This window comes from Carica papaya, chromosome 9 (assembly GCF_054855325.1).
Source record: "Carica papaya isolate Zhongbai chromosome 9, ASM5485532v1, whole genome shotgun sequence".
In the NCBI taxonomy this organism is placed as follows: domain Eukaryota; kingdom Viridiplantae; phylum Streptophyta; class Magnoliopsida; order Brassicales; family Caricaceae; genus Carica; species Carica papaya.
The window spans coordinates 30,624,559-30,637,060 of record NC_142317.1 but is presented as its reverse complement, the minus strand read 5'-3'; the positions used below and the strand labels follow the sequence as shown (position 1 = coordinate 30,637,060).

The following is a 12,502-nucleotide window of genomic DNA, read 5'->3' as shown; positions in this document are numbered from 1 at the left end:
GAGATCCACCAAGTGCATCTAAGTAGTACAACCTATTTCGAATCTCAACACGTCCAATCATCTTCCTCAAGTTCAGATCCTAAAACATGGTAAGAACAAAGAAATCGCAGTTCGAATTTTCCGATAATTTACTTACTGGCACAAGCCTTATATGGTGCTTAAGAACATATAACACATTTTCTAGAATTAGGGTAGGACTCGACTTGATATTGTCGTTGCGAACAATGGTGGTTAAAGAGTCAGTTACAGTGATAGTTTTCCTACCATGGAGTGATGGAATGTAAGTATGAAAGTATTCGAAAATATTAGTCATATGATCAGTGGTCCTTTACTATCAATGAGTTTTCAAATGGTTTATCCAATGCATCTAAACCATGTGAGAAAGAATGCATACATGAGTGCCTTATCAAATTTGTACCTGTAATCTGCGTCAAAGTCATTTGATCTTAGTTTTGAATTTATTGAAATTATTGGTTTTTTCTTCCTCTTTTATGTTGGCTACATGGCCCTATTTGCAGAACTTCTTAGGAGTGTTGTTGTATCACCACTCCTTACATAAGGTATCAGACTTGCCATAGAGCTTCCAACACTTGTGTTTATTAGTGTGTTTGGGTTTCTTGCAAAATATACACTAAAGGTTATCCTTGTTATCAGCACTAGGCTCTAAGTTTTCTGCTTGGTTTACTATTTTGTCTATTAGCATGCTTGGAGCATTTAGAGATCAAAGCTGAGCTATTAGTAGGCCAAGAATCTAACATGATCCATTTACTACTCTCTTACGTATATACAATAGCAATTACTTCATTTAGTGATGACATTTCGTCTTTACCCAAGATTTGGATCCTTTTTTGATCAAACTCTTGGTTCAGTCCTGTGAAAAACTAAGAGGTAGTGTCTTTATCCATAAAGTGGTTGAGAAGGAACGCATTCTCGCTGCAATCCTTAGTACGGCTATAGCAATGACCTAATTCCTGCCACCACCCTCTTAACATGTTAAGAGCATTCAATAACTGGCCTTTCTTTTTTACTTTGTGGACCATGTCTTGATATTTAAATCATAAATATGGGTTGCACCTCTAATTTTGGAACAAGTTTACCTGGTCATATCTCATACTTCTTTTGATGTGTACGAGAACATGACAGTTTTACTTATCTCTGGTAACATAGAATTCTAGAGTAATACCATAATCGTTGAGTCTTCCTCATCCTATATATCAAAAGTTGGGTCTCCCGACTTTGGTCTAATGCCCAGGAGGTGATTGAGTTTTCCTTTTCACTTAAGTGTGATCCGAATTAATTGTTACCAACTCAAGTATTCCTTCCTATTGAAACTATAAACAATTTAGATTGGCTAAAATTCACTATTATTTTGAGCAGAATTTCTCACATGAGAATTGATCCCAGTACTTTCGGATGTAACCTCTGACATTTACAGTGTTATGACAATTAAGGGCAGATGTAAAAGTCACAAGAAGTATGTTACTGATTTGGCGGAGGGAAGCAAGGGTATGGAGGGTGGTTGAGTGCGCTGGATAGAATCACCACACAAAGTGTTGCTAAGCAAGGAGGTGGTGCATGGCTGGACAAAGGTGGCACAGAGGTTCAGTGGCTTGGAGGAAATGTGTGGAAAGTTAGGCAGATGCCAAGGTGTAAGAGGAGTCGTGGCTGGCTGTGGGCACAGCCGTCTATGCACATTGGAGGATTGATGCCGATGATGATGGCTGGTTCCTAGTGCTGGAAGCAGGCCTGTGGTGCGTCAGCAGCTAGCCTGTGGAGCGTCAGCAGCTAGCCTGTGGTGGCCAGAAATGAGGCAAGCCCTTAAGATTTTTGTAACTTATTTCGGCAATGAATGCCAATCAGGGCTTGTGAAGGAGGACTAGAGTTTTTTTCTTAAAACTCTGATACTATCAAGAATGGTTGTGTATGTATTTTATTGAATATCATGATTCTATATATATAGGTTATATTAATTTATAGGGTATATGTATCCTAATGTCCTTTGACCTAATTACATACTTTTTTTTTATATTTTATATCAAAGAAGAATATTATTATTCAGGGGGAGGAGAATATATCAACAAATAATAAGAGAAAAAGTAGAAAGAGAACGAAAAAAATAAATAAATAACAGAACACCAATATCTTTATAAATAAGATGAAGAGACATCTCTGAAAGGACAGTAAGTGCAACCCCAAACAGAGGCTACAAAGCGCCATATCTCAAAGCAAATGATTTTCTGTGGGCTTAGTATTTCTCTTCAACCACAACATCCACACACTACCAGAAATTCTCCCCATTCTTACAAAAACCATAGAGGACGGAGGAAGTGAAACATTGAAGAGATGGAAGGAGACCCAGTTAATAGCAAAAGTGCTAAACCAAATACTAGCACAAGGCGGCCAAGCCACCTCAAAATACAGAAACAAGAGACGTGGGACTCAAACATATGAAAAGGCAATACACACGATCAAAATTAGAGCATTATTGGGTCTGCATGCCAGAATTAAATCATTAACGTTACATCTATTGAGAATAGTTATCCAAACGAACAACTTTAAGTTAGAGGGAGCATTCTTCTTCTAAAGTGCTGTTATGAAACCATGTTTTAACTCTTACTCTTGCAGCTACGATTGGTAAAATAATATATATGCATAAGGAACAAGGGACAAAAGCTTCTTCTTATTCTTGGCTTCCCAAATCACTATTGAGTAACTACTTAAGGCATTATGAATGTTGGTGGCTTACTCGTTTAAATTCTTCCATCCAATAATCAGATTTCCCATTAATAGACCTTTAAGATAAAAGTAGAAAAAGAACACTGAAATCTTCCAATTTGAGTCCTTAGATCAAGATAAAGTTATTAATAAACTGATGAGGAAAAAAAAATTATAGAAAGGAGAAGATTAGATATTGAGCAATTGAAAGAAACAGAAACAAAAGATGCAAAAACAAAAATACAAAGTCTTAGAACAAAAATTAGAATCCAATCTCTTTCTAATGAAGGTAAAGCACCTTTAGAAAAACCCTCTCACCTAATGTGAAACAAAGAGTACTATCCTATCAAAGACCATGTAAGGCGGTTGAAAACGATGCTTGAGGAATCTTGTAGTTCTTTTTTTTTTTCTTAAGTACATAAGTAGAAAAAATAGCACCTTTTGATAAGGTGCATTAAGAAGAGTAAATTATGTTATTGGTAGATAGTTGTATATGTGGTATTATCTGTTTTGTTTATGGTTTTATTAGATAGGTGTATCTACTGCATAATAGTGTGATTTTCTAGGTTTATTGTTATATTTCAATGTAAGTATTGTGTTTTAATTGGAGAAAACCAGAGAGAAACAGATGGGTAGTTAATGTTGTTCTAAAAAATAATTGCCAGTATAACTAATTCTCTTTATTTTGATGTGTTGTATCGGTGAGCAGTAGAATGTGTAGTAGAAGGGAAGAAGCAGTAAAGGTAGGATAAGGAATATGGGTAGTTATGAGTAGTTATAAGAATAACTTCCAGCACAGCTGCTTATCTTTGCATTAAAAGACAAAGCTGTCTTTATTGACAGAATATGGAGGAAGAATTAACTTACAATCTTTGAGTACTCACCGTATTGAAAAGATTATTGAGTTATCTCTTAACAAGTCCATACTATTAACAAAATCTCATAATTAAATCCTAAGTAAGGACCATAACAATTTAATTTTAGAGTCAATCATTATGATCGATTTATATTCTCTGTCTGAAAACTTTTTGAAGACCTATCATGAGGAAAGGGAGGAACATCAGTTAAAGTTTGGATTTTAGCTGGTTGTTCAGGAATTATTCTCTGGCCAAACTGTCAAGAAGGAACCTGGGGAGGGAAGTTCCCAACCAAATCACTCACCACAAGCTCCTAGAACGCGCACTCATCTTCAGCCAATTGTTGTTCGCAACAAACCCTTCCTACCACACTATAGCAAACTTGATTTTCCATGCTTTGGTAGTTCCGTTTAACCTCTTTCTTTGGTAGATAGATGTGAACATTTTTTCAAACATAAAAAAACTACAGCAAATAGAAAAGTTTCATTGGCTTCATTTTATTTAGAGAGTGAGGCACAATTGCCATTCCTTAAATTGGAAAGAGATAAACCTTTTTGTCCTGAACATAATTCAAAAATTTATGTCATCTTTGATTCGGTCCAAACAAAATGAGAAAATTAAGCGAATTAAAACAGCGTGAAAGAGTGGCAGAATATTAGTGCCAATTCAAACTCCTTTTAGCGCAGGCAAGTTTCTTAATTTCTAAACAAAAAATATGAATTTTTTTTAAGTGGTTTGAAGGATACATTGTGATGGAAGTATAATTATAGAATTCCAGTGATTTGACAAGCACCATTAGTCTGGTCCGCAAGTATGAAGGGTGCACCAGTCTGTCTGGTGCATCTACCCTGTGTTTTTTTTTTTTTTTTTTTTTGCCACAGCCACCACCATATTACAGCTCTGGATGTCCTCCAGAGCCGTGCACCACCGCAATGAAGAAGTTATTCATTCAGGAGATTAATCATCAGCGAGCACAAGGATTGTGTTTTAATTGTAATAAAAAGTTTTAATCGGTCAACACTGTAAAAAGGTTGTTCTGGTTAAAAGTGGAAGACTGACTTCTTGCAATGGAGAAAATTCTAAAATTCCAGCACTGCCAAAATCAGAAAATGTAGTAGCAGCAGGAAATTTGTGCTTGAGGACAAGTGTCATTTTAAGTAGGGTAAAGAACATAAGTAGAAAAATAACACATTTCTATAAGGTGTATTAAAGAAGGCAGAAGAAATTCTGTAACTAATAGACAGTTGAATGTGTAATATTATATCTCTTGTTTATGGGTTGATTGGCTAGGTGCAAGTGTTGCATAATGGTGCAAATGTGCAGGTTTACTTGTTATAGTTTTATGGAGTATGGTGAGCGTTAGCAGGAGAAAAGTAGGGAGAAATAAATGGGTAGTCAATGCTGTTCTGGGAAATAACTCCAGAAATAACTGCTTCTCTATATCTTGTTTGCTGTATTCGTGAGCAGTAGGGTGTGTGGCAAAAGGGAAGAAAGGGTAAGGCTAGGATAAGGAATCTGGATAGTTATGAGTTCTGAGAATAACTTCAGGATAGCTATTTCTCCTTGTACTAAAAAACCAAACTGTATTTCATTGACTGAATATGGAGGAATAATTAATTACAAGTTTTGAGAACTTGCCCTACTCAAGAGATCATTAGATTATTTCTTAACGAGCTCATACTGTCAATAAAATCTCATAATTAGATTCTAATAAGGACGATAACATTTTTCAAATCCAACGACCCACAAACCAGCAAATATTGCCTCTTTCTACAACATCTAGTGCTCCCTTTGAATTTCTATATTCCCCAAGATGTAGTACAAATAAAAATCTCCGTGTTGGGTGGACACACCTACTCAACCGTAAAGAGAAGAAACAATCTTCCAGAACCTCTATACCTTTCAACAAAGGAGATAAGCTTTACCCACTAAAAAATTTGGTAAATTATTCAATTAATTTGGTTCTTAATATTCTTTTTGTTATAATCTGTTTCCCAATGTTCTCTATTTGTTTCGAACACCTATTTTCCTTCCATTAAATTAATAAAGCAATAAGAACAAAAGTACGTCAATATTATTTTAATTTATTAACTAAATTAATTAGTTAAAGTCATTCTTTTTATTTATTTTTTTCAGTGTCCAAACATGTCTTCAATATTTTACCTTTTTTCGTTAAAAAATGGAAAAAAAATTAGGTGTATAAAATAAATGGAAAACATCATGGGTCAAGTTATAATGACAAAAACATCATGAACCAAATTGTAAAAAGTGTGGAACTTTAAAAATTAATTTGGTAATTTGTCCAAAAAATTTCAATTTAATCCTATATTAAGATAAACGTCTCTCATACTTACGACAAGTAGTTAGATTTAATCATACTAAATCAACTTTTTCGACGAAGCATCCAATATTGATCTCACAATTTTATACAGCAATGTACAAAAATTTCAATGCCAAGATTAGAAACATTCTTACAAGAAATAAAATTATAACTCCATTTTATCTTATAGATATTGATATTAGGAAGCATACCTCAACAGATTCTTCTGGTGGTAGCAAGCTCAGTGCCCGCTCAAATAAAGCACGGATATTTCTATCATCATTTAATCGAGACAAAAAATCCACATATCTGCAGAATTAAAAAGGAAATAACTAAAACGATGAGAAGCTACAGTATTAACATAGAAGAGACACAACTTGATGAACAAAAAATACTAGAGAACTTGAAGTTTGATCATCTCGCATAGTTTCTACTAATTTAGGACTACTACAATGATTATTATAGTTTAGCAACTCCTTTATATTTTGTTAGGATTTTAGTTTTTCTTTAGTTAGTTGTATTATTTTCTTACTGTATTCCCTTTTAAGGATTCTAGTCATAACAGGCTATCTAAACACTATAAATACATGGGTGGTTCGTCATTATTAAACAGACTGCTATAAGCAAGAACTACTGATTTCCTTTCATTGAATTGAGTGTCTAACCACCGGGGTTTAAGGTTGTTGTCAATCCTCTAAACCTAGTCAACTGTACTACATCAATTTAATATCATAACTTAAAATTATTAGCTTTGGTTCCAACTTGCTTTTTTTCAAGAAAAAAGTATAGTATTATAAAGCACTAAGGGGGTATGACCTGCATACAAAAACTCTAAAACATATCAATCAAGTCCCTCAAATTTTTACTAGTATAAAGAGCATGACCATTAATAGAAAAAGTAGGACCTCAAACCAAGTATCTTTTATTCTATTAAATGACCATTCTATACCATCAAAACTCTTCCATTCCTCTCTTTCTACATAACCCATAAAGTAGCGAAAAGGATAAGGCCTAAATTATTATTATAGCTTCATCCCCATATATGCCCTCTAAGCCCATATCTCCTCTTTGGTCAAACATGTCACAACCCAATTCACCCCCCCCATAAGACTATATGACAAACACAAAAGGCAGTATGAAAAAAGAAAAACAAAGGAGAAGATGCATTCACATGCTTTGTACCTCTCTTACATAAGTAGCATTTGTATGCTATGACCTCCCTTTTGATTAGATTGTCCAAAGTAAGGATACAACTTGCAAAAGGGCTATTCTATAAGATGCTTTGACCTTCCAGACAAATTTCCATCCAAAATTTTCATTAGTCCTACTTCTGGCCAGAGGGAACTAATAAGACTTTACTGAAAATGTCCACTTCGGGCTAAGTTTCCAAGCCAGTGAATCTAAGCCTTTAGAAAGTCTTCCCCATTAAGATACACACTAGGTTAAGTTTGCATATTCTTTTACCTCCAAGCATTAAAATTTCTTATCAAGTCAACTGCCCCAACACCAATACCCCCTGAATTTTTTTTTTTTTTTTGAAATAAAAGTGAGAGAAATTGTATTAACGGTAGGCGCCAAGGGGGCGCAACCCATATACAAAAACAAAGAAAAGAATTTACAGATCTGTAAATATATCTATAATAAATCCAAAATCCTCTAAACTATCTACGTTGTGGCCAAGAATAGTAGAACCAAAAAAATGTAGCCATCTATCCTTGATAGTATCAAAATCGGTAACTAAGTCCTCCAAAATTCTTTTGTTTCTTTCATCCATATCACCCAAATAATGGATAATGGGATAAATCTATGACTTGTATGTTTCGTTCTAATTTCTTCCCAAGCAAGAAGTTCTTGGAAAACAGTCCCGGGGATAACCCACTGAATGCCCAGAAGGTTATAAATTGTAGACCAAAGCTTAAAGGCAACCGGACACCAACCAAGAAGGTGATTGCAAGTCTCATTGTTTTGCATACACAAAGGACACCTGTAAATATCCCTATGGGAAAAGTATGTGGAAAAGTATGTTGCTCAGCCCTAAATTTGTCATAGATGGTTCTGACTGGAATGTGGGTAAGGGCAACATCATTCACTTTTGGCAGGACGTTTGGCATGGTAAGGAACCTTTCCAGACGCGGTTCTCTCTCATTTACGCCATAGCAAAAGACAAAAATTCTCTCATTAAGGATGTTTACAGGGACACTGATCCTTTTACATGGAACATGGTGGTGACCAGATATTTACAGGACTGGGAGTTGCAGGAATATGAAAATCTCCTCCAACTTCTATTCAACATTAAGCTTAACTCCATAATGACTGCCTCAGATGGACCCTGAACAGAAACGGTAAATTCTTTATCAAGTCCTTCTACAGATTTCTCGGTGGTACCCAGAGCAGAATTTCGAGTAATTTCCCTTACAAACTGATTTGGAAATCACTTGCTCCTCCCAGAATTTCTTTTTTTGCATGGGAGGCTGCAAAGGGGAGAATCCTCACTCTTGATAATCTCATGAAGAGAGGCTTCCAGAATAGTGGCATCAAAATGGTTGTTTCCAAACCATTTACAGCTCATGATGTCCTTCCAAATGTTGTTAGGCTCATTGAAATACCTCGAGATCCATTATCCGTGAAGAGCTCCATTAAGAGTTTTGATGGATCTCAGCCACAAACCACCATCAGCAATCAGTTTCTTAATCTCATTCCAATTAACCAGATGAAATTTCCTGTTATTGTCGTAATCACCCGCTGAATTTGAGAAGGCTTCTGGTACCTTTGTCTATTTGTTATGATCCAAGAAAAGATCATGGGGAGACAATCTCTAGTTTACCACCTATTGGAAAGCATAACTAATTGCATTACTTGTTTCCTAGTTGTAAAGATAGTTTTTTCCGAGAATAGGCTAATTGGATTAGCCTCCTTATTTTCCTAGGATTTCCTCTTCTGGCAATTAAGATTATGCATAAATAATTTTATCTTAAAAAAAGGTTATGTATAAAATAATGGTGTATTATTCAATAAAAAAATATCATATCTTCTACACTCTTTTACATGCTATCAGAGTTATAGGATAAATTTTTCGAGGGAAGAACTTTCTTCTTCCTCTTCAAACCCTAACTATCCTTCGCTGCCGAAAAACAAGAAAACCTAAAAACAACTAGTCAGGCTTTCATAGTCAATCATGCCGCAACCAGCCTTCATAGCCGAAACCCAGCCGTGCAAAGTAATCCCAACAGGCCCCTACCACACCCAGCCGCATAAAGCAGCACCATTCCGGCTCCCTGCTGCCCTCCACCATGCATTTTACCCTGTTTGCCGTGAGCCAACTGTGCGGACAACTAGCCGCGCAGCCAACAGAACCTCCAGCACCTGCACGATTTTTCTACTTTCTTGCTCTATTTTATTTTTCTCTTCTGGTTTCCTGCTTTAAACTGCACCTGCACGACTTGCTGCCATGTCCAGAGTAACTTCATAGGCCACATTACATTTGAAGGCATGACATTACACCATCCCACTAGAGAACTGCAACATATTCATGCGACCTACCTCCTAAATGAAAGAAATATTTGAAAGGGTCCCAACTAGTTTGTACGTGACTAAAAGAAAAAAGGAAAATTTAGTCACCTTCTACAAACAGGGTTTTTCTTCACAAACTATAGTTCTGATGAAAAAGGCCCACTCAGAAAAGAAAAATAAAAAAATAAAAAAAAACTAGAGTTCTGATGAAGACTTGCTGTTTCACAAAAATGCACGACCAACTTATACCACTTGAAAACTGATAGGAATTTCTAGTCAACTAATATAAGTAGTTATAGTGAATAAGTAGGACTTTCCAATTATACAAGAACCAATTCAAAAAAGACCTAGAAGAAATACAACCAAAGCATTAACATTTTATAATAAGAAAAAAAATTTACACTCACTCAAGAATGTAAACTGGCTCATGCATAAAGCGCTTCAATCCGGTCTCGAAGACATTGTGTGCAATCTGCACGAACGTGAAAAAAATGTAAAAGCATGTTGAATGAAACTTTCCTTGGTTATATGCAGTGTAAGCTATCCATCGCAATCCTTCAACTTGGTGGAACCTAAACTTTAATGGGAATAGCCCCTAGTTCAAGCCTTAGAGGCTTGTAACTTAACTACTACACTACAAAAGAATGTATTATTCCAGCAATTCCCAATCCATATTTTCTTAGTTGTAGATAAGATGCACATCTCAATATATCCCATAACAAAAAGGATGTTGCGACAATAAGACATAGATAGCAGCAGACAAAAATTGATGGTCTTAACCTCTTCACTACTTACTCATTCACAAAAAATGTCCATATGTTCTTTGTCCCCAAGAACCTAAAAATTCCAATGTTTTTCTAGAAATTGAAGAAAAGTACCTTAGGATCCTTGTCAAGACAGAAAGCCATTCTGGCATAAGCAACATATACATGGTATGTGCAGTTTGGGGATTTTCGTGCATCTAGAAAGTACTTGCGAGCTGCCTCAACACCCTCTGTTCTTCTCAGAAAGCGAATAAACTGTAGAATGGACAGCATGAAAATAAAGATTAAATGAATATAGAATAATTTCTTTTTCATCGTTGAAAACATTATGAATTGATGTCAAATCAAATGAACCTATTCATGAGAAAGGGAATTTAGTAACCAAAAAATAAAAGAAAATGCAAAAGAAAAATAATGTCCAATAAAATCAGTTACATACATCAATTGGCTAATAAAGGAAGATAAATGAACAGACAATAGCAATACAAGGCACTGCCTCTAAGAAATTTTCATGAAAATGATAAAAGCATAAACGATCTTCAAAAGATAGAACTCATCAATATTTTTTGTACTCAATTTGAAACAACAATCTGGGCGCCGGAAGGATAGCCACAAGACCTGAATAGAGTCTTTCTTGGCCACATGCATCTTCTCCTTTCCTAGGTTTAAAATTTTACTTAGTTTTCTTATTACTGATAAATGTTCTGACATCAGAATTATATATGAAGGTGCATACTTATGAACTAAAAGCTTCATTCTTATCTGCTATTCTTTGCTATCTTAGTTCAGAATTTCAAAGTGCCAACTTTTCCAAGAATGGTCTTCAAATTTTTGTGTTGGTATTGAGTTTCCTCTCTTTCTATTAACCGCAACTTTTCCAGAAAACTAACCCACCCCGTGTATAGTCACCCAATCACTTTCTTGCTTCAACTGTTTTTTCTACACTTCTAAATCCTTCGTGTTCAGCGGAACTTGCTTCATATTGGAGCATTTAGCAGTGCCAGCAGCCTGGTAAGGGCTGGCGGCCTTTGAACAGCTTTAGGCAGGGCCTACTTGCCATGTTCCTCATGAGAATGAGTGAGAGACCTCATGAACCAGGAAGGCAGGTTTTCCATATCTGCATATTTTAGTTAGGTTATAATACAATGACTATTTCATATCGTCTCCCTATATTTGGGCACAAAATATGAGCTCATCAAGGTCGTTAAACAAAATATTTTTATTGAGAGCTCTTTACTCAGAATAAATCTGCCAGTCATTTATCTGTGGAACCCGTTTAGACATGATATAATCAAAATATGAGTAACTGAGATGGCCTGCCGTTGTCATCAGAATGGTGTGTATTTGAAGCAAAAGGAGAAAGAAGTAAAAGTAAATAATACATATGCATCATCTTCCATCATTTTATTGACCATTTGTTGGTAACCAGAGGATTGTTGGCGAAACAAGATCCAGGAAAAAAAAAAGAAGAAAAAAAAAGCTAAGGACGATGCTCCATGAACTTGTGTGTAGTTAGAATTTAACGTCGGATCCTAAAAAAAAATAAAATACCCATTCCGGTTTTCGGATCTGGTAATGCATTCCTTCATTTATAACATTTTCAGACACCCTTTTGATACTTCGACACTCATGACAAGGAGCCAAAGATTTAAGCAATACATTACTAGACCTTTCGACATATACCATCATCAGAGCCTTGTACTGAATCCAAGTAACTAAGATGGATAAAGGAACTTAAAAAAACAACCCACATGTTTCTTACTTGTATATGCGCCAATGCAGTTGCGTTAACACCATCTCCCAAAAGGCTTTCATATATACTTTTTGCAGACTACAAGAAAATAAAAACAGAAGCAGGTTAGAAGTCCAATAGCTAATAACTTAAAAACACCTGCTCTTGTGCCTGATCAAAGATTATCTTAGCAGCAGGTGCTCATGTTGACATGAAAATGCATGCAAACAGACTCAACATAAGGAACATTTATTTCTGGCACAGACCAGCAACAGTAAGCATGCATACATAGCAGCAAGCATGCAGAAGCAGCACCAGCAGTTGCCATTGACAATCCCAGCAAGTGCATACACACTGACCCTCGAGCTAAAGCTAGTACCACCATATGCACACTCGTCAGTAGCATGCACATGCAGTGCACACAGAAACCATTTTAACAGACATTGGATGGCCATTCCGAAGGAACAGGCAGGGCCTCATGATACAGCTGGTATACTTGCAGTAACCATGAAATGCACAAGATGTACCAGTGGGCTACTGGCACAAACTTGTAACACACTCTCACAGGCTCCATATTGACTCTAGGAGAGATGCATTATTTGTT

At 35.9% G+C, this 12,502-nt stretch overlaps 1 protein-coding gene across 4 annotated transcripts in view; it reads right to left on the bottom strand.

The window, feature by feature from the left end:
* Window positions 1–12,502, bottom strand: part of CSTF77 (Tetratricopeptide repeat (TPR)-like superfamily protein) — a 62,506-nt gene that overhangs the window by 24,637 nt on the left and 25,367 nt on the right. For all 4 annotated transcript variants that reach the window (XM_022036152.2, XM_022036151.2, XM_022036150.2 and 1 more), the window contains 4 exons: window positions 11,929–11,997; window positions 10,281–10,421; window positions 9,810–9,874; window positions 6,105–6,201 (listed from right to left, as the gene is read on the bottom strand). In XM_022036152.2, coding sequence (XP_021891844.1) covers window positions 6,105–6,201; window positions 9,810–9,874; window positions 10,281–10,421; window positions 11,929–11,997 — 372 coding nt within the window. The remainder of the gene's footprint in view (window positions 1–6,104; window positions 6,202–9,809; window positions 9,875–10,280; window positions 10,422–11,928; window positions 11,998–12,502) is intronic.